The 26402-nt window shown below is 50.5% G+C and overlaps 1 protein-coding gene across 1 annotated transcript; it reads right to left on the bottom strand.

Annotated features, from left to right (window-relative positions):
- Window positions 1–627: 627 nt before the first annotated feature.
- FBXO21 (F-box protein 21) lies at window positions 628–24980 on the bottom strand. Its single transcript, XM_064674655.1, has 12 exons — window positions 24746–24980; window positions 21895–22030; window positions 19642–19736; window positions 17546–17667; window positions 16033–16179; window positions 15034–15167; window positions 14655–14791; window positions 14112–14288; window positions 13244–13376; window positions 10560–10750; window positions 8989–9146; window positions 628–5724 (listed from the first exon to the last, which is right to left on the bottom strand). The coding sequence occupies exons 1-12, from the start codon at window positions 24949–24951 to the stop codon at window positions 5546–5548; spliced, it is 1815 nt and encodes a 604-aa protein (XP_064530725.1). The 5' UTR covers window positions 24952–24980; the 3' UTR covers window positions 628–5545.
- Between the last annotated feature and the right edge of the window lie 1422 nt (window positions 24981–26402).

Genomic DNA, 26402 nt, shown 5'->3' with positions numbered 1-26402 from the left:
GGGTTAACACCGAGCCGGCCTTAGGCTCCAGGGTCAGCATTCCTGCAGCCCTCAGGCTCCAGAGTGAGGGGCCGTGACAAGGGCCCGGCCTGGGCGGGACCCCCTGGGACCGGGGGAATTCCCATCACGAGCTGGTGGCACCCGAAGCCCCGGCAGTGCCCACTCGTGGCTCTGGGCGCTGCACGGGGACCATTCCCCAGGAGAAGGGTGTGGAGTTACCCCCGTGTCCCCACTCCCTGCCCAGCCAGGCTGCAGGAATGCAGGCCGGGATCTCCCCCCGCGAGGAGAACCCCCGGCTCCCTCCTGAGCCTTTACCCCCCCCCGGCACTGCCCAGGGCTGCACCGACACCCGGGATGGGGACAGGGCAAGGGGGCACAGACAGAGGGGTGACACAGGACACAGGACCCCCCAAAAGGGAATCCCAGCCCTGGGGAGAGCCTGGCTGTGGTGCCAGGGTGTGGCAGCAGGAGGCAGGTTTGGTGCAGAGGTGGGTGATTCTGTCACCATCTCCCGCGGTGCCAGACCCGGCTCTGGCACTGGCAGGGCCACGTCAGCCTCCCACGGGCACAGGGAAGAGCACACAGGGGGTTTGGGAGGCAGCTCAGAAAGCACAGCACACCGTGGGAGGGGGTAGCAAGTCAGTGTCGTTTATTTTTTTAAAGCCAAATATAAACAGGAAAGGGATCAAATCATTTCCAGCCTCCAGCTCTCCCAGATCCAAGAAAATACCTGTTTATAAATAAAAAAGGAGAAAGGAGAGATGTCCCCATCTTGCAACCTCAGCTGTGTCGGGGGCCCTGGGACTCTGCACCCTCTGGGCAGTTTTCCATTAAATGTGGCTTTTTGTTTGGTTCAGGCCCCTCCAGCCCAGAGAAGGGAGGGTAACACAGCACCATTCTGTCCCTGCCTGCACAGTCCCTGTGTCCTCTCTGGGGGAGGAGCCAGCAGGGAGGCTGGCAGGGCCCACGGGGCTGGGATGGCCCTGGGAGATGCTCAGAACTAGTCAGGACAACACCCTGAGCGACCTGGTGTGCAGGTGAAGGTGGCCTGGAAGGGACCAGGACACCCCAGGAGCCCTTCTCCAGCCTTTCCTCACCCCCTGTCCCAGAGGACACAGCACTCTGCTGGCCCCAGGCAGGGCTGGAGGGTCCTGCTGTCTGGTTTTCCTGCCAAGGCTGGTGACAAAGGTCATGGTTTGTCACAGAGGCCACACTCCCAGCCCTTGGCTGTGTCAGGGTGCTCTGAGCATGTTCCTGCTGGTCCTGCGTGTCAGGATGGGTGTGGGAGGGTTGGAAGGGCTTCCCAAGAGGATGTGGCACCACCAGCTGTCCCAGGGAACACACTCCGCTGGTGGAGGGCTGGGAGCAGCTCTGCAGCCTTTCTCACAAGACACTGGCCTGTAAGGGTGGACAAACCTCCCATAGATGCTGTTGCCCACAGGCCTCACTCCCTGCTAGAGGAAACCCAGGAATGGTGCTCCCTGTAACATCCCTGAGTCCCTGGATCCAGTGGCACTGCTGGGAACCAGCCCACGGCTGCTGCTCAGCTCCCTGTCCTGTTCCTAAGGATCCAGACAGTGACTCCTCCTTCCCTCCACCCTCCTCCCAGCCTCCTCTTCCCCCACTCTGTTTTTCCCTCACCCTCCAGATTTAACCTGGGCTGTTCTGTCCCCCAGGACAGATGGCCAATGGCATGGAAAGAGAAGGGAGAAGATGGTTTGAGTGCAGGAAATTCACCCCTCTGCTCCCAGGGGATGCAGGACCAGAGGACTTTGGCACTGCACTGAGGAACCGGGTCAGGCTTTCCACCTGGTTGGATGGTGGGAGAGGAGGGAGGCAATTCCACCTTCTCCAGAAAACATCCCTTCTCCTGGAGAGCCCCACAGAGACAGGACAAACTGCACACTGTGTGCATCGGCACCATCTGTAACATGGACCTGGACCTGGACATTACTCATGGACACAGGAACTTTTGGGATCCACAGCTGTCTTCTTGGGGAAAAGGTGACTGTGGAAACCCCCTCCTGTGCTACCAGGAGGGGAGGGGGCACAGGGAAACAGCAAATGTCACCCTACTATCCCACAGAGGCGTTTCCCGCTGTGCAGACCTCGGATGCGCAGCCTGCAGGAACTGATGTGCATTCTGAGAGGCTGCTCAAGCAGGGACAGAGAGGGATCCTTGGGGGGTTTCCAGCTTTCCCTGGCCACCCTGGATGCTTGGACTGAAGCTCCTACAGCTGTAGATACTTCAGCAGGGAATTCCTCCTCACCAAGAGCAAAACTCAACCCAGAGCAAACAGCACAGGAGGCAGAGGGGCCACCCCAACCAAATGGGAACAAACACACTTTGTGTTTGCCTGAAGTCCCAAAAGCAGACTTGGACCCTGGGCTGGTGTTGTGTGGTGCCTACTGAAAACACCTCAAGTTTCTTCCAGCTTTGGCACATCCAAGGCTGTGTCAGTGCTCCCGGGTGACACCAACACCCACAGCCAGGCATGGGCAGCACAGCAAAGCAGAGCTGTCTGAGGACACAGTTCCTCCACCAAACACCTGCCAAAGGGCCCAGGATTTAGCTACAGGGCTGCTGGGCTGCCCTGTGCATCCAGCCCCTCACAGCACACAACACTCCCCTTGGAAACGGGAAGGGTGCAGCCTGTGGTGAGCAGCAACTCCCCCACTTCCTCCTTGAACAGACTCTCCTCATGGTACAGACACAGAGTGGCCCCAAAAGAGGGATATAATGGGCTCTGCTGGCTGCTCTGGGACCCCTGGCTTTAAGCACACAGCATGTGTTCACGTGGGTTAGAGAAGCACTGGCCAGCACCAGTTTTCAGGGGAGCTCTGTGTGGCTTCCGTTGGCTCCTGTGGTTTTTTTATGGCACGACTCTGCCTGGCACTCAGGCAGCACCTGAGGGCTCCTGTGAGCTTGGTAAAATTCCCTTGATACACTTGAGAGAGGCCAAGATGTCACCAGACTGCCCCTTTGGCAGAGTCCAAGGGAACTCGGTGACATCCAGAGCTGGGACTGGGACCGGGGAGCCCAAACCCTGCTCTGCCTGTTCTCAGCTACCAGCATCAACCCTGGGACTCCACAGCCCCATTCCCAACCTGGCACCCCTGCTAGGAATCTTTTGGGATCTGCTTTCAACCCCCAAAAAGGACTGGAGGGCTGGGGTCTGCTCCAATCCTCGAGAACAAGGGATGTTTTAAGATTTTTGTCTGAGGTTTCCCTACCCTGATTCAAAATGGAAGTTCCTCCTTCCCTGCAAGGTCATTTCAGTGCAGACCTGCTCCAGTGGAAGGTGTCCCTGCTCTTGGGAACTGGATGAGCTTTAAGGTCCCTTCCAACCCAAACTATTCTGGGACTCTATGATTATAATCCTTCACAGTTCCCCTTGGAGCAGAGCACCTTCTCCATTCCTCAGCACATTCCAGGCTGCTGTCCCTGAAGGCCTGGGGTCCCTACAGACCATCACCACCACTCCAGGGGCAACGTGCTGGGCTTTGAGTGTTTATTTCTTGCACACAACCAGTGCTCAGGACTGCAGGAGGATGACCAGGACTGCAGGAGGATGACCAGAACTGTGGGAGCATGACCAGGACTGCAGGAGGATGACCAGGACTGCAGGAGGATGATCAGGACTGCAGGAGGATGACCAGGACTGCAGGAGGATGACCAGGACTGCAGGATGACCAGAACTGCAGGATGACCAGGACTGTGGGAGCATGACCAGGACTGCAGGATGACCAGGCCTGCAGGAGGATGACCAGGACTGCAGGATGACCAGGCCTGCAGGAGGATGACCAGGACTGCAGGATGACCAGGACTGCAGGATGACCAGGACTGCAGGATGACCAGGACTGCAGGAGGATGACCAGGACTGCAGGAGGATGACCAGGACTGCAGGAGGATGACCAGGACTGCAGGAGGATGACCAGGACTGCAGGAGGATGACCAGGACTGCAGGAGGATGACCAGGACTGCAGGAGGATGACCAGAACTGCAGGATGACCAGGACTGCAGGATGATCAGGACTGCAGGAGGATGACCAGGACTGCAGGAGGATGACCAGAACTGCAGGATGACCAGGACTGCAGGATGATCAGGACTGCAGGAGGATGACCAGGACTGCAGGAGGATGACATGCAGTTCAAGCATTGCTTTAGGGCAGGGCTCTGTGATTTCACCTGAAGTGCTACAAGAGCCTAAGAGCATCCACCTAATTCTACAGGGACCTAATTCTCAGCTCTGAGAGAACTACTGTGTTGCAACTGGACAGTGACAGGAGCTGCAGCTACTCTACACACATTGCTTCAGAAACCACAAAGATATGCACAAATACTGTCACTCTGCACCCCTGGACCCAGAGGAAAACCTTTTCTGCTGTGGTTCTGCCTGGGTCTTTAAGTCATGTTAAAATTCATGTGCCTTGAGCTGCTAAAGCTCTTCCCTTGCAGGCAGCAAAGTCTGTGCTCCCCCAGAATCCAGTCTCTTTTGGCAAAAAGGAAGAAGGCCTCGAGCTGCAGGAATCAACATCTTGTTTCCATACACAGGTTGGCTGACTCCAGGGCTGGCCAGTTTCCAGTCATAATTCCAATGTATTGCATAAATACCTACAGATTGGAGGTGGCAGCGAGTGGCAGCTCCCTGTACATCGAAGTCATTGTGGCACCGGCCCCAAGGCTCCCAGGAAAGTGCCACGAGGTTCCAAAGTGTCCTGGGAGCACTCAGGCCATGCCACAGGTCCTGCCTTGGACACACATGATGAACAGATCACGAAACATGGGTTGGGTGTGTTCAGCAGGCGTGGAAAAGGACGAGAAGCTCCTCTTCTGCTTTAGGAGAGTCCGTGTCCTCAGCAAGGTGGCCACTGGACCCAGTGCCTGCCACCCCCAGAAGCCTCATTGCTGCTGGTTTTGTTGCTGGGGCTCTTTCCCAGGCCCAAAAGGATATTGCCAGGCCCAGAAGGATATTCAAGATTGGAACAGAAGCTCTATGAACAATCAGACTACAGAGGTGAAGCAAAACCTGACCAAAAACTCAGACCGGAGAGGACGACAGGGAAACGTAAGAGACTTTAAAAACTATCACCTGCCTGGGATATACATTAAAAACCAAAGCAAACAGACACAACCAAACAAAAACCCCACAGTTCTGCAAGGACAAGCAACTTCCTTCTCTGGAAGAGGGGGTTCTTCCACGTTCTACACCAGGGATCTCACTGTGTCGACCTCCTAAGGCAAGACAACCACAGGACGAGCAGTTTGTGCAGATCCTTCCAAAGGACCACGCGCTTCCTTGGCATGGCTGTCCCTGCAAGATCCTTCTGCTTGGCCTCAACTGCCAACATGTCCCTGTGCCTCTCGGGCCAGAAGGGGCAGGCAGGCAAGGGGAAGATGCTGTAGCACCAGTTTCAAAGTTCAATGCAGTTTTCAATGCATTATCAAGCCGAGGGATTGTCACCGAACTTGCTTCCCACGCAAGTTTTGCCAAGAGGGTAAAGCTACACTCCAGCTGCTTCTGTCCTCACACTGCCTTCTGCACTCACTCCTTGCCTGAGCTGTAGATCTTCTGAACCGTGGCTCGTGTGAGCTCCAAATCCTCCGGGTACCGGATTTCCAGCTCGGTGTTTGCCAGGTAGTGAAGGCCGGTGAACTCGGAGAAATAGCGGCCGATGTCGGGGTGAGGGATCTCCCGAGGCTCCGAGTTGTATTCCAGGTTCTCTGCCAGGGAAGGAAAGGATCAGTTATCACCACAGGAAATGGTGCTAGTGCAAGGCAAGAAACCCTGGGCCTGTTTCTGGCTCTAGAAACACCAAATCTCAGTGCTTTGAATTAAAAAAAAACCCTAACCCAGGAAAACGTGCATGGAATATGGCAGTCTGAGGGGGTACAGAGCCTCACCTCCTAAGTGACCCCATTTACCAGTGGCATGAGAACTGTTTTATGCCTGACACTGGGCTGGAGCAGCAGGATGCTGCTCCCACTCTGGTAAGTGCAGGGAGCAGCTGCTGCACTGAGCTCTGATCCCTCATGGCCCATGGGAGATCAGTTTGGGGAGAGACCCTCCTCAAATGCTCCAAGCTGAGCCCACCTGCACAAAGTTGTCCTGGCAGAGGAGCCAAGTGCTTCCTTGCTCAGCCTGTGTTTCCACCATGCCAAGTGCCCAGCCTGGGTTTTGGGCATCTCACAGCAAAATCAACTGCTCTAAACCCAAACTTCCCCAAGTTAAACCAAAGTTCCTAAGAAAGGCAGGTCGATTCTTTCCCAGAGCAGCCCATTTCCTCCTTTGTACTACAAGATAACCTGACTAGGCACAAGAGTTAAACCAACACTAAAACCCAGATGTGACCCCAGCCCAGGGCTGCTCTGCAGGGTCAGCACAGAGCAGGAGGACTGGCAGTAAATCCCACACGGGTGCCCTGCAGCAGTCCCCAAATGATGTCATTTTTTTCCAGCACAGTGCCAGATAACACAGGAACTATTATCTAGAATTAAAAAAAAAAAAAAAAAAAGCTGCCAAGTCTCAAAGCCTGACTTTGGCCAGGGCAGGAACAAGACATGATGCAGAGAATGTCATTCCGGAATAATCTGTCTCTGAAATTCCGTTCACTACAGAGAGCCCAGAGAATTCCTGTTAATCCATGCAGGCTCTTTGAAGCTGCTGCAGAAGCACAAGGGCTTTCTATCCCTCAGCAGTGGTGCAGTCCAGTCCTACAGGCTTGCAAAGGACCTCTCTGGATACTGCACCACTGCGGAAAAGAATTCCCAGTCCGAGGGCTCTGCAGCAGCAGGGCTGAGCAGGGAGCTGTGCACAGGGAGAAGCAGGAGCTGGCAGGGGGGGAGAGGCTGAGACAAGCGAGCTCAGCACAAGGTGGGAGCCTCCCAAATGTGCTGACAAGCAGTTCTGAGCCAGGGATACAAAACACAGGCACCGAACTCGCTGCATGACACAGGTGTTGTGGAATCACATCGACAGGAAGGCCTCAAACTGAGGTACATTTACCAGCTCGGTGTTACTCCTGAGCTGGTCAGACTAAACTCCACATGTAGATTTGTTTAACATTCCTTCAGTAAAAAACTCGCCTTCCCTCCCCAAAGTCAGGTCAGGGGGTTATGAAATCATCCTTCCCAGGTGATCTCAGGACACCTTGCAGAGGGGATATCAACAGCCAGGCAGCAAGCAGGGACAAACCCAACAGTTCTCCCAAGGAATATCAGAACACTCGGATGCTTGGCTGAAACACACCCTGGGACCAGCCAGAACTGTGCCTGTTTATAAACCATGAGACAAAAGCTAAGCAGTGACTCAGCCCCAGCAGCACTGTGGACAATTACCTGATTAGTCTCCACCAAGATGCATATTTTAATATCAACCCACAGCACACAAGAATTTCTGGTTTTTAAGACTCTCTGAGGGGCCAAGCCCTGCCTAATATGGACCATCAGGCTGAGCTGCAATGCTCCCATTTTTTGCCTTTTTTTGGACCACTGAATATAAAGCAACTCTAGGACAGTGGGAGACACTTGCACTTTAAATATCCAAAGGTACAGGTTGTTCCTTCCTGTAAAAGCACCTCTTGCTCGTGGGGACAGAATATCTAGGGAGCACCTAAGGAAAGGGCTGACTATATCCCAGCATTTCCAGCAGCTTCCACATCTTCTCTTAGCAAAACACACTCTGGCTGTGCAGCTGCCCTGCCTCCCTATGACAGGGAGAACACAAACACGAGGCAAACAAAACACTCTTTTGGCAAGATACAGAATCACAAATGTATTTTTCTGTTTTAAGTTTCTTCCCAACCTCAGCCTGACATCTCTCCCCATGTCCTAACCACAAATTCTGACCATCAGAACTTCCTCTTACGGTTATGTTGCATAAAGAACATGTGAGATATTTCCACACCTCTCTGCACTTGTAAAGAGACATTAGCTTTTGTTCTTATTAAGGTGGCACTAAAAGCCAGGCTACCTGTGTTCTCTGGGATCCTGGCACGTGCTGTCTCGATGACAGCTGCTCAGAACCAGGTCCTGCAAGCACAGCCTGTGTGCTCCCTCACTAGATCCTATTTCCAGGTCCTGTCCAAGGCACAGCTGTTATTTCCACAAGAAAGAGCTGCTGGCAGACCTTCAGCCTTCAGCAAAAGCTGAATTACTTCTTTCAAAGCAGCAACCATAGGGTTCACACCATAAAACCAACCACATTTGTCATGAACAAGTGTTTTAAGGTCGCTTAAAGACACTTCTTGGGCAAGAGGAAATTACACCAGAGTGGGCCTTAATGCCCATTCCTTGCAGTGCTGATTTCATGGAGAGCAAACAAGATTCAGGATTAGAATCATAGAATCAGCTAGGTTGGAAGGGACCTCAGAGATCATCAAGTCCAACCCTTGATCCAACACTGCTGCAGTTACTAGACCATGGCACTGATGCCACATCCAGTCTGTCCTTAAAACACCTCCAGGGATGGAGAATCCCCCACTTCCCTGGGCAGCCCATTCCAATGGCTGAGCACCCTCTCTGGAAAGAAATTCTTTCTAATATCCAACCTAAACCTCCCCTGGCACAGCTGAAGACCGAGCCCTCTTTGCCTGGGAAAAGAGATCAACCCCCCCCTGGCTCCCCCCTCCTGTCAGGGAGTTGTAGAGAGTGAGGAGGTCTCCCCTGAGCCTCCTCCTCTCCAGGCTGAGCCCCCCCAGCTCCCTCAGCCTCTCCTCACTGCACTTGTGCTCCAGTCCCTTCCCCAGCCTCGTTGCTCTTCTCTGGACCTGCTCCAGCCCCTCCATGTCCTTCCTGAGCTGAGGGCCCAGAACTGGACACAGCACTCCAGGGGTGGCCTCACCAGCGCTGAGTCCAGGGCAAGAATCACTTCCTTGGACCTGGCTAACATTTGCTAACAGTTTATGTTTCACATGAAAGAGTCACTCACTCAAGCACCCCTTTCTCCCAGTGCACTCACAGACACAGCCCAAGGAGGCTTCTGCTCACCTTGGGCAGCGTATCTGCACGAGCCATCCTCCACCAGGACGTTGTAGAAGGGCTGGTGGGGGCCGTGGGGGAGGCTGTGGACGTTCATGTTCCGGATCCACTCGTGTCCCATCATGCAGGCGGGATCCCAGCCGTAGATGACGCAGTTATAGCCGTACCTAACGACAGCAATTGCACACCAAGCACCGTGAAAAACCCGGAGCCAGCTCTTTTCCCTCCGGACTAATATAGCACAAAGGGGACAGGAACCTCCTGTGAGCTGGCACGGGGAGGAGAGGGAAGAAAAAAAAACCAATTCAGGAAGATGGTGTGTGTTATTTTGAGGTGGAGGGAAATGACTGGGAGTGACTGGAGAAACACAGGAATAAACAGCTGAGGACAAAGGAAAACCAAATGTGAGCAAGAAAAGAAGATAGCAAAGAGACTGGAAGTCAGCAAGCAGAATAAGAACCAAGAAATAGGGAGGGAATGAACCACCCTACTGCACTGTGCAATTCTGTGCCATCACACAGATGTGGTAATCCCAACCCTGAGCTCCCAGAAACAAAGGCATGATTATTTACGGAATATTTATGGGATTAATCGAGAGGTGTAATAACTGTCACTGCTGATGCCCTTCAAATGTGCTCCACATGTCTTGTTGAGTCAGAGGAGTGGCCATGCTGGCATGTCACTGTGGCAGAGCAGCACAGACAGCAACACAAAGCCCCTGTGCAGTGCAGGGAGAGGAGGGAATAACAGCACAGGGAAAGATCCACACGCTCTCAGAATATCGCTGGATTCCAAATTTTAGATATGAGAAAAGAAACTGCTAGGTTTAAACAGAAAACTTTGAGTCACAGAAGCTGGGGAAAAACCCCTTTTAGTAACTTCATCACTGTGGATTCTTCCTGCCTCCTCCAGCACAATGGAAGAGACTACTTGCATGATGTTATCACATGCCCTGCCCAAGCCAGAGAGACCATACCCTGATTTGATCAATCTATGCAGAAGACCCATTGTGTTTTATCTCTGCTTTCCTGTTACCTGTCCCCCCTGTAAAATCACCGCCCAAGTTAAAGTGGGTTTTTCCCATAAGGTAATTCCTAAGACCCCAAAAATGTTAACCTGTTTTTTTTCCCTTACCTTGTCCTTGTGAAACCCCCCAATTTTAATACCACAAATATGTAGAACCCCCCGTTGAATATGCAAACCCTGAACCCTCTAAATATGAAGTTGTGAACCCAAGAAAGGATTCCAGTGTTCTGCCTGCCCTGGGATCGTGACAGCTCATTGACCCCCGCAGGATATAGAAGAATCTCTTCTAAAAGTTGGTTCTGCTCCACAGTCCCTCGTTAACCGATGGTGACGTTTCTTGGAGAGCTCTGGAAATTTTACCTGTGTGATACCCGATGACTCAGACCCTCCTGAACCTCCCTGCAGTCCAGCAGCAGTGCCAACACTCGCTCTCTGGGCTGCTCCCATTTCCCTCCACGCTCCACGGCACAGCCGCGCGTGCCTGGCATTTCCCACCGCAGCTCCAGCCGCTGCCACGGCCAACCCTCCTGCTGCAGGGGGGGTGCAGAGCTCACCTCTTGTGTTTCATGATGAGCCCTATGGAGAAGCAGACCTCCTTGTGCTTCTCGTCCGAGCGCTGCTTCACCTCGGGCCCCACCTCCTCCTTGCGCCGCTCGATGTGCTCCAGGGTGTGCTGCACCAGGTACCCCACGGCCCCGTGCTGCGACGGGTCCAGGGCCTGGATGTGCTGCAGGATGTCCAGGACCTTCAGCAACCAAAACAAAGGGACATTCAGAACGAGCCTCTGCAGCAGCACTTGTATAAATGCATACAGGTCTAGCGCTGTGCTCAGCTGTGTGTAAGAGCCCAGGGCTAGAGATCTGCCATGGGAACTTCCCACACTGAGCTCTCTGCTTGTTCCGTGCTTAATCTGCACAAACTGCACACAGTGCTCTCCTTTGCTGTCTGTACAGCTCCTGGCTTCCAAGGAAGGACACTGGTGAGCACAGCAGCTCCTTAAAACTGAGTCACAGCAGCTCCCCACCCCGCATTTTGTGACACAGGGCACCGACGAGAGGGTTTTTCACGGTTTCTGAAATGTTACGAGGGTACTGCTGTTAGTCCCCCAAACTGCTGCTGTGAAGCGATTCCACGTGACTCCTGCTGCACTTGAGAACTAATATTTTAACTTAAAAGAGTTCCTCAGCGTGTCTGTGGGAGCCTGGCAGGGAAAAACGGGGCAGCACTGAAGGAAATGCAAATAACCTCTGTGATGCTTTCTCCTGGAAGAGTGAACAAGACAGAAAACCTGCCTGCCTCAGGATGAGGAAAGAACACCAGCTTTAAACAAAGCAGCAAGCCCTGTAGAACCAGAATTCCAGCCTTCCAACACCCTCTGGCACAACATCAGAGCATCTGCTGCCAAGTTTGTCAGAGGCAGGCGATGCAAATTTTACTTTTTTTGTGAAAAGCGAGGAAAAAATCCCCAACCTGTTGTTTAAACTTGTTAGGAAAAGAGACATAGAGCTGTCTCAACATCAAATACCTCAAGTGATGCCACAGCCCCAAAATCTGACACACTTTAGCACCTGGCAAAAGGTTTGTCTCCTTGATCACGTGCTGGAAGGTTTGGTCCCTCTTAAGTTTAGAGCAGCAGCAGCAAAAGAATAGAAATCTCAGGTTCCATCAGCCAAGAAGTGAGGAAAATCAATCAAAAAAAAAAAAGAAGTGAGTAATTTGGTATGAGAAGAAACACAGCTCAGGCTTCATGGCCACTTTAATTCTCTGAAGAATTAAGAAGGAGCTGAAAATCCTGAAAAATCCTACAGGAAGGGGAAGGCCTAGCACAGTAACCACAGCTGCCAGACATTCTAGGGAATTTCATATACTGTCACTTGAAAATATTTAGGACAACATTCTGTATGACTTTTAAGATTTTCTACCACTTCCCATAAATCTGGCAGTCCCCTATAAAATCTGGTACCTTCTGCCCTGTCAGACAGAGAGCATTCTCTCTGGTTAACTGCCTGGAAGGACTGGATGCAATCCTGGGAAGTCCAAATTTGCCCATTTCCTTTGCATCTGGCAACGTGGTGCAGAGAACTACATGGAAAACTCAGCCATGGGATCATACTGTGTGTCCTGAGGACAGCAAATCCAAGGATTGGGGCTTCACAAACACATCCCTGAGTGCCAGGAAGGGGGAGGAAGATCTTCCAGTGTTCCACTGAGCTCCCCTCTATTTATGTACAGTTGCCATTTGATATCAGTGAGTCCTTCCCACACACAATTTCTCTGTGCTGTTTTTCCCGTGGTCACCCTAAAACTTGCTGCTGTAAGGAAGGAACTCCAAGCTCAGCACAGTCTGTTCTTCAAAGGGAAGGCAGGCAGCTTTTCCAGCAGCCCTGTCTCAGATAATTTGGTGGAAAAAGCTTTGTTTTCTGCTCAGATGTCCAGCCAATACTCCTGCCCCCTCCCCACACCTCACGTTTGGGACTGGCACTGCCCAAAAGTTGAGCTTCGCTGAAGCAGCACAGGAAATTTTGACCTCTTTGCTGCACTGAAGCACTAAAGAAATTATACTTTTTGGAGTTACAGGCTTCTTCCCTGTGCCTTCTCCTAAATTGGATGATCCAAACAACTCCTAAGTCCCAGCACCTTCTTTCCCACACTCGCAAGACTGCAGGACTCGAGCTGCTACACTAAAGGTAATAATAATCAAAAAGAATTCCAAGGACAGGAATATCAAGCTGCTTTTTCACTAGAGCCACAGATTGTGTGGCCAAGTTTCCAGAGAACAGCTCTGGTCATATTTATAAAAGATAACTTCCTCAAGTTTCCTGATAAGGTAACTGCTCCTTTTACAGGAGTCCAGCAGGAGTTTGAGCACAATTTAGGCATAAACCAAACAGGATGATCTCAGAACTTAACAGCTAAAAGGGTTGTTTGCAAGATAAGCTGTGAGGCTTGGGCAGTAAATCATGAATTATGACTCGAGGCTGCTCATGAGCCTCCCCTAGGACAAGCAGGCAAGAATCATCCTCTCTTCTCTAGGACAAGCAGGCAAGAATCATCCTCTCTTCCCTGCTCTGCATGGTAGGGATTGATCCTCTGCAACGTGATAACTCATTCCATTGCATTTATTACAGCAACAACTTGTGGCAGACTATAACACAAGCTGAGGCAGCCCAAAAATCAATAGCCCAGTGTTAACAGTGCTTAACCTACCCAAAAAACACCCAACCACGTGGAGAGGTACCTTTTCTGGCCAGATTCCCAGGTGGAAGTATAACCTAGCCTGGAGCATTAGATGCTGCACATTGTCCGGATACATGGCCAGGTACAGATCCAGGGAGTCTCTCAAGAGCTGGTAAGACTGGTCAGTGCTTTCTCTGCCAGCAAAAAAGAAACCCAGTTGTAAGGCTCTGCCACCCCTACCCCCAGTACTCCAGTGGGCAGGGAGAGTCCCCAAAAATGATGCTGCGGGTACGGGTGTGTTCCCTCAGTGACTCCAGCATGGACTGGGCACATCCAACAGCTCAGGAGGAAAATCCTACCCAGCTGACTGGGCTCTGCCCTCCCACTCCACTCCTGTCAAACAATCCTGCACAGAGAACCCACTCACCAAGCCACTCCCTGCTGAAATCTCCTTTTGTTCCCTTAACACCTCAAGCAATCCTTTCACTCCTGTGATTTCTGTCTGTGGCTACTTGGGACAGGGATTATCAGGGGTATCTGGAAACAAAACTCAGATGTTCTACACACCAACAGTATCTCTGAAACTGCTCCTTTGAGCATGTGGGTTGTGCTTACCAGGTCACAACAAAGGTCCCTGCTCTCAAGGGAAGGGTGGACAGTCCCTATGAACTTTTCACAAAGGGGGGAAAAAAAAAAAAAGATCCATTTTCTTGAGGGGAATTAATTTTACTAAACATTCTTATTTCCACTCAGGTGAAGGTGATTAAAGGCAACCAGACAATGCACTGTGACAAGACAGAATTTTGAGGACCTCACGGGGTGACTGACACCTTTCTGAAGCACTGGCTCCCAAACTGTGAGAGGGGCAATTTGGGATGTGATGCCAGGATACTCTGGGGGCCCTCAGAGGTGAGAAGATCTCGACTCACCGCTTGCCAAGGTTCAGGAGGTTGCCCACCATGCGCTGCAGGACCTCTTTGGAAGTCACCACCCCATAGAACTCCTCTGTCACGTGGTGCCCGATCAGGTACTCGCACTCCTTCACCGTCAGCTGCTTCCCCTTCCCGAAGGCATCGATGTAGGTGTAGTCAAAAATATCTGTGCTCCTGAGAAACCACGAGGAAACCAAATGGTGAGGAAGGGTCTGCTGGGAAAGCAGGATCAGCCATTTCTCTTCTTCCCTCAGCACTTTTGTAAAACAAGCATCATTTATCCCTCAGCTCCCCCCTAAACAGAGATTACCTGGTACCTTCTCTCCCTTTTCTAATTTTCATAAGGGAAACAACACCCTGTGGTCACTGTTACTTCAGGAAATCTGTTCCCAGAGCTGATTTCTGTGGGAAAACTTTTCTAGAGGTCTGATCTTTTTCCTCTGTATAGGTTATAATTCCAGGTGGAAAATAATGACACATTTTCATATAGGTCTGGAGCTGTAAATGCTTTCTGGCTTCAAAATTCAGCAGGCCACTCACCCTTCTTTTCCTTGACACCACCTCAAGAGAAAATGGCTGGGGAAGTTGACTGGTTCCAGTTTGACTCCCAGTTGCCTGGCAATTGTTAAATAAAGCACAGACAAACTGATGGGAATTCCTGTCCTGCGGATCAAAACCTGGGGGAGACAAAGGTGAGAAAAACACATGGGGTACTGAGAAAAAACACAAAACCCTGAGGTTTGATTTCACAAATGAAAACACCACAACTCCAGAGAATATGCCTTAAAATATTATACTGTATTTTACAGCAAGTTGTTCTTCACAGAGAATTATTTGTGTGGCTACACTTGGACAAAAAACCATCACAAATAGAATGTCTCAGGCCTTGCAGCCTCGTGGTTTTGTGCCAAAAACGTACCTGGTGAATGTATGAATTCAGGGAGTTGTAGTAATCCAGCTCGTTTCCTTTGTATTTTAACTGCTCGTACAGGACACAGTTCATGGCATCGAGAACCTGCCGCTGGAGCTCCACCTCTGGAACACTGACCTCTCCTGGAAACATGTGCAAGGAAACAAAGACTGAGAAAACAAGTGCACTTCACCTCTGGGCAGTGATCTTCACACCAGAAAGCTTCAGGTGGGCTCACTCTGCCCTTGAAAGCCAGGAAAACATCACAGAGTGTTTATAAACAGCATCTTTTTTTTCTGAGGAGCCTGTTTTTCTGCCTAGAAGCCCCACATAATCAAGGATTGCTGTATTATTAGTGTTTAGAACGTGTCATTACTGCAGAAGGAAGCACTGTTAGAGGGTCTGTTATTAACTGCATCTTGTAAATGATTTACAGTGATACCCTTACCCCTAAAAAGAAACCAAAGTAAGCTGAGAAGCAATAATGGCTCCTATCACTGCCACACTCAAAGACCAAAATAAAACCAAGCAATTGCTAACTGCACCACAAATTCAATCAAGTGGTTTTAGGTATTAGACTGATGCACTTTAACAACAGCTATTCCAGCTTAAGATAATTTTCCAACCATGTCAGAGAAAACACTGACCTTTGGAGGTGTCAAAACATGCACCTTTTTTCTGGGACTTGCAGAGAAGAGGCTGTTTCCCTGCCCACAGCTCTGCTACACATATCAGGACTATTAAGACTTCAGGGATAAATGGGAAAAAGAATGAATTCCCCTCCCAGTTCTGTTTGCTCAGACAGCATCAGATGGATGAACCCCGGGCTGGGAGGGCTCTGGGGCTGAACAAACAGCTCTCTCCCGAGCGATGGTTTAAGCAAACGTCAGAATGTGTTTGCCAGGGGATAAAGAACAACAACTCCTCAAGCTGCCACAACTCAGCAGCTGTTTCCCCTTGTCTGCCTGCACCCAGAGCTGCAGGAAAGCTTTATTTTCCGTACAGTACCTGCCTTGGAAGCCAGGCTGGGGTGCCGGGGGTTTTTGGTCCGCAGGACTTTGCGCACCTTGTCCGCGATGTCGTCCACCTGCGCCTGGACGCTTTTTAAGCAGATGTCTGACAGGGGGTTACAGTACTGATCAATTAAAACAGCACCTGCAAGAGACAAACTACATAAGAAACAGGACTTCAGGTTTTTTTTCTTTGCTTAGTTTTGCCTGCTCTGCATTCCAAGCATGCAGCGAGGGACTGCAGCACAGCACCAGAGCTGTCGGTCTGTAACGTGCAGCCAAATGTTGGATTTTATCACAGAAAATGCAAGGAACAAGCTGACACGATAAACAACCAGGTAAATTCAGTATTCCCCCCTCCACCACCCTGAAGGGGAAAGCAGTGGATTTGTACACTGAGCAGGTGTGCTGCTAGGCCAGGCTTAACCAGCCAGCTCTGCGGTCACACTGCATCCCCTGGCACCTTCCCAACTCACACTGCTTTTTATTCAGAGCCTGAAACAATCCCAACTTCACTTGTGCTTCAGCTCTGATTTCTTTCTGCAGCATCCTCCACAGCTATCATTCTTGTTCTCTTCTGCTACATTCATCTTTCCCTTCCACACCTGCCCTCCATCTTCTTATCCAAAACCCCGCTGGAACAGAACAAACTTTCATCCTCCTTCTGCCCAAACCTCTTCTGACAAACCTCTGCAGGAAAAAAACTATCCCTCTCAAAGAATACTCTCCTTGTCATCACTGCTCTTTCCAAAGCCTCACATTGCCCAATCTTTGGAATCAACTGCAGACACCTGCAGGAATTCTGCATGGACCATACCTCTCCCAGCTTCCTACATCTCTCTGTTAGCCCATCCATGGCAGGGAATTCCAGGAATTCAGCAGGGCCCCAAGCCATGGCTTCTTTTAGTCCCCTTCAAGTGTTCCCTGTGCTGGCCAGGTGGAACTTCACAAGACTTTCTGTGCTCTAATATGGCTCTAATAACGTGCCCTTCATGGCAGACTATTTGTGCACCTATTTGTGACCCACATGATTAAGTCAAACAAACAGCTGTCCAAAAAAAGCCACTGTGGAGAAGGACAAGAAGGGAAAGCCAAAGTCTACTGCCACCAACAAGAACCACCTGTGGTGTTAGAGGCTCTTCCATAGGCCATTCTGGAGTGTACACCAAGAGTAAGGGACTCTTCTACAGCCACTGGCAGCTTTGGATGCATTCAGAAGACTGTCTTCTCCCCAGGAAGCTTGGGAAGGAGAATAATCCAGCAGAGTGAAGACAGGAACAGAAGAAAAACCTTTTCTTTCTTCTTATCAGGTGCACAGGTTACTGTCCCACCCTGTGCCTGGACTTCCAGCCACTCCCCATCCCTACCCTGCACGGTTTCCAGAGCCCAGTTCTTGAGGGACAGCCCCGAGGCCAGCTGAAATATTAAGCAAGGAAGGTTCCTTCCAAGCAAAACAACGATGGGAAAGCTGTCAGGAGGTGCAAACCACGGGATTTCTGCCCAAGACTCACCCTCCAGGAACGACTGTCGCTCGGTCGGGCGCTGCAGATACTCCTTCAAGTTTTTCAATATGTTCTGTTGCCGCAGGAAATAGAGAATTTTCTTGGCATAATACTTCCAGGTGAGGCCTTTCCTGCACATTTAAATACAAGAAGTGGCATTGCCCTGAACAGGTATTTTAAGGGTGAACATTTGATTGAATTTCTCCAGTGAATAGGAGTTGATAATTTAGATTATTGCTTTGTTTAACGAGTTTGACAACGCTGTCGCTGAAAAGTCAGCCAGAAAGGGAAAGGTTAAGAGGAAATTTATCATCAAAACCCCCACAAGGTAAGACACTTCCAAAACATTGTTCCCACCATCCCTGATTTTCATCCTACCACCAATATATAACTTTGAGTAGGTGCATCATCATGGGAAACAACACAGATCCTAATTAAAGTAGCTCAGGAATATCTGATCAAAATCCTATATTTTATTCATAAAACATTCCCCTCTGTCTGAGTGGATCCCTCCAGAGTCAATCTGAAAGCACCCTCTCAGCATTAAAAATGAATTGATGAGGGATATGAATGTGAGTCCAACAGTATTGAGGAAAAACACACAATTCCCCCGAGGAAAACCAACTCTGTTGCTCTGAAAAGGCAGGAACGGATCAACAGTTGGTGTGTGGATGACACAATTCCAAAGCTTTTTAAAGTAAAGGCCCATCACTTTCTAAATTAACAGGTGGAGGCAGAGAAGCAGCACTGGAGAGCTGGTTACTGTCCAGGGAAGGTTTGAGGAGGTCCTGCAACAGGACAAACCCAGAGGTGTTCACACCACGGGCATCTAAACAAGCCCTGGCCTCAAAAACATCCACAGGGAAAATCCTCCTCCTTCCCTTGCCATGTGTTTAAAACAAGCCCAGGTTCCTTCTTCAGAAAAAAACCCCTCTTTCCCTGCTTACACTTCCTGTCCTCCAGACTGCAGGTCCAGTCAGGCTTCTCCATCCTCCTGGACAGGAGGACAATCCAACCCCATCAGGTTTTATCCTCTTCCCATAAACTGGGATCCTCAATAGGGACAACTGCTTTATTGGGATGTCTTCCAGGGCAATGATTTAGCCTAATGCTGCTGAATGGCAATGAGTACAGCTTAATCAGGGGGTAATTAGCAGCAATTCTGCTTTATGGGGAGGCATTTGGCCAGCAAAAAGGGCTCAGGAGCTTTTCAACCAGTCGTCAAGTGAGGGATGCTCAGTCCCAGTTCAAATGGCAAAGGTAATAAAATGGCTGTGAAAAGGCAAAAATGAGCTGATTGCCATTCCAGTGAGGTTTTTTCAAGCTCCACTGACAGTCCCTCTAATTAAGGCTTTTAGACCCCATTAAGAGCAATCTATCATTGCTTTTGATCACACCAAAACCAGCAGAAAAACCTCCAAGGAAAGCAGTGACTTATTCATCCTGCCCAGTGTTCACCGTGGGGATGAGAAAACCCAGGCAGATGCAAACCAGAAGTTTTATTTACCCACTTGCCACTTCATTTGTCTGAATAATTTACAGGACTGTAACGTCTGCAGTGGCTGAATTAAACTCAGATTTAAACTCTGAATTAAACTCTTATTTGGGAATAAAAAATTGTACCGACCCACTACAGCTAAGAAAAGCAGCAAGAGGAAAAGAAACCAAAAAGCTGTAATTTCATGCTACATGGCTTCAAGGTGGCAATCCTCAAGTATTCCTGCTTCCCTCTGGAGGGAATGATCCTGCAAAGCAGTTCAGCAAACTGATCCAGGCTTAAATAAAACAAAGGAACATGAGGATGGGAAGTTGCTGCAGAGAAGGGGGTCCCAAGAGATGGCATGAATTGGCAAGCAAATAAGCAACCAAGCCAGGGAACTCCTTTTTGTGGGACAGTTCACGTGGTTCCTTCTGGAAATATTCAATTTGTTCTGCAATTAAACCCACAGGAATATGTGCCAGCCTTGGTGGGCCTGGGGGTGTTGTTTAGTGAGGGGCACAAGGACAGGAGCTGGGGTCAGGCTTTCCCCACAGCACTGCTCTCCTTTAACTGGTGAAAGAGGGCAAATCCCTGCATTTCTCAGCCCTCTCTCTCTCTCTCTTACCTTCCTTCCATGTTCAGGATGCACATCAGCTCATCCTCAAAGAAGTGACTGGGGCACCCCAGAGTCTCAATGTCACTGAATCCATCACAGGGGACCTGTGGGACCACACAGGGGGTTAAGCAGAGCACAACAGATTCCTCCCAGCAGGACAGAACTGCAGAAAAAAGTCTCAACCCCAATTTTGGTCTGTTTTTTTCAAATCCAGGCAAAACCTTAAAAATGTCCAGCTCACCAAATACTCACAGTCTGTACTCCATGGATTTATTACAAGGATCCACTGAGACCCCTGGTAACATCCTACAGCAATTTGAGCCAAATTCTACAGCATTTGGGGCTCCCAGGGCGGGTTAGGGACCAGCACAAGCACATCTCATCTCATGCAGTAATTTTAAGGTGGAATCAACTTTTGCCTGTGGTTGGTTGAACCTCAGTGCCTAAGATTAATCCTGGGGGAAGGAATGAAGAGGCAGGAGCCTTTATTTTTTGAATCAATCACTTATGCATCTATATTAAGAACAGCTATTTTCTTCCAGAATTCAGAATTATTTTTAAAGTTTCTGGTTGAACTATAAAAAAATTCGTTTCTCGGTATAAGACACAGGCTGAAAGTCTCTTCCTCTCAGTTCTAGGCAGGGAATCAAGCTGCAGTTTCTTGCCCCACAGGAGATGATTCTCATTATCAGGCCTTTGGGTATTGCTTAATGGTCTCTCAGAAGTCTTTGCATACGTGATTAAAAGAACAGCAATCCAGGAGCTGCTTTTCCCAGTTAATGCTCTGACAATTCTCCACGGACAGATGTGTGTCTGCTGCACCTACAGTGGGAGAGAACAGCCAAGAGACACCAAATACCCCACTGGCCCCACAGCCACCTTCTCCAGGAGAGACACTACCTGCCAACCCTTGCTGAAAGTCAGGGGAGAGAATTCCAACACGTCTCCTGTATCTGAGGGGAATTTTCTGCTGGACCACGATATTTTTGCACAGGAGATACAGAGGGGTGGCTGCTTAGTGGCTCTGGCGTGAACTTTTAAATTCAGCCACATTTCCAGGCAGCATTTATGCTTATTTCACAGAATTTCAGGCTGACCCAACTGTACAACTTGCCCAAAATCCACAGCCACCAACTAAGCAAACAGACAATGAAATACCTGCTGCTCCACAGTCTCCCCAAGACACCACATTTCCACCTTTTTCCCACTGAACACAAAAGCATCTCAGTGTCATGGCTGGGTGAAGAACCTCAATAACACCCTTTCCAATTCAGTGACCCTGTTGTGCCTTGCCCCTGCTTCCAAATGCCTTGTGACAGCTCCCAGAACACAGCCCTGCTCCAGGTCTGCAGTGAGGAATTCAGGGGCTGTGCTGTGTGTCAACAAACCACCCTGGCCTTCAGAAGGTCCCAGAGCTGGGTCTGAACACACAGACGTGAGCAGAGAGTTTTTAAAGCTGAAAATGCAATCAGAGAACGTGTGTTGGACCTTTGGATTTTGACCTCTCTCCCCTGTTGGCTGTGGATTAGCATTTGCACACAAAGTGAGGAAATACAACATTTCTGACTGCACAGTTAAGATGATGTGAAGAGAGAGACAAGATAAACTGAGAAAAAGTATGGATTAAAATCAAGGAAGTGCAATCTTTGAATAATCCTGAGCTGGAAGGGATCCACAAGGATCATCCAGTCCAACTCCTGGCCCTGCATAGATATCCCAAAAATCCCACCCTGTCCCTGAGAGCTTTGTCCAAACCCTCCTGGAGCTCTGGCAGCCTTGGGGCCGTGCCCACTGCCCTGGGGAGCCTGGTCAGTGCCTCTTTTCCTAATAATAATAATAACAATAATTTTTAGAAGGCAAAACCACCTGAGAAATAAATACCTTTTGAATGCCTTAAGAACTTTTTAAGAACACAACCTCCTGACACAAAAGCTCAGCCACTCTTGAGGAAACAGCCTCAAGCTGCACCAGGGGAGGTTTAGGTTGGGTATTAGGGAAAATTTCCTCACTGAAAGGGTTGCCAAGCACTGGAACAAGCTGCTCAGGGATGTGGTGGAACCACTGTCCTTGGAAGTGTTCACAAAATCTGCAGATGTGGCACCTGGGGACGTGGTTCAGTGGTGGACATGGCAGTGCTGGATTAGCAGTCAGACCTGATGATCTTAGAGGGCTTTTCCAACCTTAATGATTCCATTAAGGATTCTGATAATGATTCCACTGAACAAGTGGCCAGGCTGTTGCACAGACACACGGAGGACTCACGTGTTCTGAGAAGAACCTTTTGGAGAAGGAAGCCACAATCCTCTGGGCCTCCAGCCCCGCGTTGTGCCGCGCCTTGTACTCCTCCAGCCAGCTCACCCCGTCCGTGTGGCTGTAGTACTTCAGCAGGGACGGCCACCTACCCCAGGAGACACAAAGCAACAGGAGCATTAGGATTTCACAGCCCTGAGAGCCCCCAGAGCTGTCAAATGCTGCTTTATTGTAACCACCCAGCTTTAAAGGTAATTGTGTAAACCCGACCCAACATGGAAGCACAAACCCACCGACTGCAGCTTCGTGGTTATTTAAAAGTCAGATTTCCCAAAGCCTGCCAAGAGAAAACCTTCAGAGGCTCACACGCCAGGGTTCCAGCATCTAAATATCCTAAATGCTTTAGCTGGATAATTAAAAGAGTTCAGCACAAAGAAGTATCCCATGTCAGCCAACTTGGCACCAAACACTGTCCTGTGTTCCTGCTACCACCTCGGGGTCTAATTAAAAGGCTGCACAAAACAGAGCTCCCTCCACTGCCCTTGCTGGTGGCAACATCTACTGGAGGAAAACAGAACCCTGTAGTCCAACCCCGACAGCAGAATGCTTTCCCAGTTCATTTTTGGCACAATAAATAATTATTTTTAAAAAAACCTCACAGCTTTCTTGTAAAAAAACCCTCCCCAACCCACTTTACTGAGTCTAAAAGTCCAAAAACTAAGACACTTCATTAAGAGTTTCAAGGTTCAGCTCAAAATCTAACTCCAGGTCGTGTTTTGGGGGCTGTCAGCAGCACCTTTTCTAACAAAGTGGGTGTGCCATAAAATATGTGCCAGCACAGCAGTTCCCAAGGCTGCTGTGAAGACTCCAAGACCACTTGTGCGAGAAATACGAGGAAGAATCAGCACAGACGAAAATATTTTGGAAATAAAGCTGAGAGAAAGGTCTCTTGCAATTCACTGGGACTTTTATTTCATGTCTCGAAATTCTGTTAATTATTTCTGGTTTATATAAAACATTTTCCTTCAGTCACAGGGACTGCCTTGATTTTTTTTCAGGTTCTAGCTATCTATCTTTATTTATTTATTTATTTATTTATTTATTTTAATAAATAGAGCTGTTTAAATCACTATCACTAACCTGAGGTTAGAAAGAACCTGAGGTTCTTTCCAGATTACATATATATTTACTTGGATAAATAGAGAGAAGGCCAAATATTTAAATCACTACTCCTGTATAAAAATTATTACCAGTGACCAAAATGCACAGGTGGGTTTGACCACACATGGAAGATATTTCACTGCCAGTTAATAATTAAACTGTCCTGCAACTGCCTTTAAAAAATAAAGTCAAATAACCTGAAATTATATAACAACCCAAATCCCTGGCCTCTCATTTACTGCTGAAACGCAGCCACCCCACAATAACCATCACAATCCTTTATTTTGGGATGAGAAAGGGTAATTTCTTGGGTTGAAATGATATTGGGAATTTTAGGAAGATGAAGTGCAATTGCTCGTGCTGGAATCCGGCCAGGACAACAAGGTCAACGTGCAACCTCCTGCCAAAAGTCCCATTACCAAGGAGAGAGGAGGAGAGCAGAGTGTGCTAATCACCCACCACATCCCATTCCAGCTGCTGGATCCCAACCAGTGCTGAACTCCCAGAAAACACAGCCACTGAATCGGTGAAAGTCAATCCCAAGCCACGCTCTGGTGAGCTGGGGAAGCTGTAATTGTTCAATAGGCCTTTTTCACCCGTGAAAAGAGAATAATCCTCTCATTTGGGCCGTGCTACATTTCAGAAGCCAAGTGGCAATTAGAGAAAGCAATGTGCCTACTTTTCCCGTGCCAGAACAGACCAAAAAAAGCAGGTAACAGATGAGAAAGTTCTATCCTAGAGAGGCTGGAGGCCACAGCGATGAGTGGTGGTGCCTCCAGGACTGCTGAAAGCAGCACAGCGTCAGCAATGTCACCCCCCTGCTTCATTCCCAGCCAAAATGTGAACAGCTTCAGGGATTACAACACAGCTGTGCCCCCACCAGGCACCCTGGGAGTGCCCCGGATGCTCGGCAGCAGCAAAAGTCCACCCCAAGGATTTTGGTACCCGTGGAAACAGCTCTTCTCAAAGCACCACAAATAAACACCTTTCTGCTGTAAAGGATTAGTCCCGTGACGGGGCAGGTGTTGGAAGATGTTCTGGAAGGTGCTGTCGGGGTCAGGGAGGCCAAGTCACAACTCCAGAGCACGTGGATCTGATCTGTGTCACTGGCAGATCCCGGCTGGATCTGGGGAGTGCAGGATCCCGGGGGTGGAAGGGGCTGCAGGACTGATCTCTAGCGAAGAGCTGCCAGGACAGACCTCCTGCAAGCAGCAGGCACAGCCCGGTCCCACCCCGTGGGATGTCGGAGGGGAGGCAGCCTTGTAAAGCCCTTTTAGAAGTGCGGAAGGACAGCTGTGGCTGCCTCATCCCTGGAAGCATTCCAGGTGGGATAAACTTGGAGCAGCCTGGCCTAGCGGAAGGTGTCCCTGCCCGCGGCAGAGGGGGATGGAACTGGATGATCTTTACGGCCCCTTCCCACCCAAAGCGCTCCACGATTCCACCCCGAACGCCGCAGGGCTCGTCCGGCCCGCGAGGGGCCCCCCGCGCACCCGCTGGAGCCGGGAAGCGACACTGGGATGGGGAGCCGGGGCTGCACTTCCACCCCCCCGCCCCGATCACCGCCGGCCTTCCCAGGCCCGGGAGGCCGCGGGCACCACCCGCGGCTCCCCCGAGCCCCCGGCGGGTCCCCCCCTCTGCCCTGCCCTGCCCTGCCCTGCCCGGCGCAGCCCCGGGCGGGCCGGGCCGTGCCCGCCGTGCGCACCTGAGGCGGAAGCGCTCCCGCCACACCTTCCCGCGGGGCTGGCACGCCTCGCGCAGCCGGCGGCAGGTGCAGGACACGCGGCCGATGTCGGCGGCGCCCAGCACGTCGCAGCAGAGGATGAGCTCCAGCAGCTCGCCCGGCAGGTCCGTGAGGCCCGTCCCGCCGCCGCCGGGCCCCGCCGGGCCCGCGCCCTGCGCCGCCGCCATCTTGGCTGTTTACCTGCGGTCACTGGGGCCGCGCGGCGCTTCCGGGGAGGGGCGGCCCGGGCTGCGGCCACACGGGGCGGGGAGAGCGGGGAGAGAGCGGGGAGAGCGGGGAGAGAGCGGGGAGAGAGCGGGGAGAGAGCGGGGAGAGAGCGGGGAGAGAGCGGGGAGAGAGCGGGGAGAGAGCGGGGAGAGAGCGGGCAGGGGGCGAGGGACGGGGACAGGGGGGAAAGCGGGGAGAGTCTGACAGGGACAGCGTGAGGGGAGAGAGCGGGCAGGGAGCGAGTGACGGGGACGGGGTGAGGGAGCGGGGAGAGTCTCTGACAATGACGGCGTGAGGGGAGAGAGCGGGGAGAGTCTCTGACACTGACGGCGTGAGGGGAGAGAGCGGGGAGGGAGCGAGTGACGGGGACGGGGTGAGGGAGCGGGGAGAGTCTCTGACAGGGACGGGGTGAGGGGAGAGAGCGAGTAACAGGGACGGCGTGAGGGATGAGATGAGGGGAGGGAGCCTCTGACAGGGACAGGGACAGGGGAGAGAGCGGAGAGGGAGCGAGTGACAGGGAGAGGGGAGAGAGCCTCTGACAGGGACGGGGACACGGGAGAGAGCGAGTGACAGGGACGGGGTGAGGGGAGAGAGCGTCTGACAGGGACGGGAACTCGGGGGGGTGTGTAAATATTAATAGAGACCTCATCGATGTGTATAAATGTCTAATAGAGACCTCATCGATGTGTATAAATGTCTAATAGAGACCTCATAAGTGTGTGTGTGTGTGTGAATGTCTGAAGGGGGACCTCGTCAAGGTGTGTGGGCGTCTAATAGAGACCTCGTCGGTGTGTGTAAATGTCTAAAGGGGGACCTCAACACTGTGTGTAAATGTATAAATAGAGACCTCATCAATGTCTGTGAATGTCTAAAAGGAGACCTCATCAATGTGTATCGATATCTAAAGGGGGACCTCAACAATGGGCGTAAATGTCTGAAGGGGGACCTCGTCAGTGGGTGTAAATATCTAAAGTGGGTGTCCAGAGGGGATGTCGTCAATGTATAGAAATATCAAAAGGGGGACGTCATCCATGTGTATAAATATTTAAAGGGGAACCTTGTCAATGTGTGTAAATATCTGAATAGAGACCTCATCAATGTGTATCAATATCTAAAGGGGGCTTCCAAGAGGGGACCTTATCAATGTGTATAAACATCAAAAGGGAGGTGCCAAAACGGGACCTCATTGATGTGAATCAATATCTAAAGAGGGGACCTTATCAATGTGTATAAATATTGAAAGAGGGACCTCGTTAAGGGGAGGTGCCTCATCAATGTGTATCGATATCTAAAGGGGAGTCCCAAGACAGGATCTCATCAATGTGTATCCTATAATTCTGTAAGAAGATTGATCCAGGCTCTGCTCCATTGTGCCAACCACGAGGACAAGAAGCAGTGGGCAGAAACTGCT

Source organism: Pseudopipra pipra, chromosome 18 (genome assembly GCF_036250125.1).
Source record: "Pseudopipra pipra isolate bDixPip1 chromosome 18, bDixPip1.hap1, whole genome shotgun sequence".
In the NCBI taxonomy this organism is placed as follows: domain Eukaryota; kingdom Metazoa; phylum Chordata; class Aves; order Passeriformes; family Pipridae; genus Pseudopipra; species Pseudopipra pipra.
Note: the sequence above shows the minus strand (reverse complement) of the source record. Positions and strands in the feature narration are given on the sequence as shown.

Excerpts from the sequence above, each read along its gene's own strand:
- FBXO21 (XM_064674655.1), bottom strand. The coding sequence starts at position 24,951 with ATGGCGGCGGCGCAGGGCGCGGGCCCGGCGGGGCCCGGCGGCGGCGGG. Across the intron at positions 14,792-15,033 it reads TGAATTCATACATTCACCAG|GTTTTGATCCGCAGGACAGG; the intron begins GTACGTTTTTGG and ends TGTCTCCCCCAG. Across the intron at positions 13,377-14,111 it reads CTCCTGAACCTTGGCAAGCG|AGAAAGCACTGACCAGTCTT; the intron begins GTGAGTCGAGAT and ends TTTTGCTGGCAG.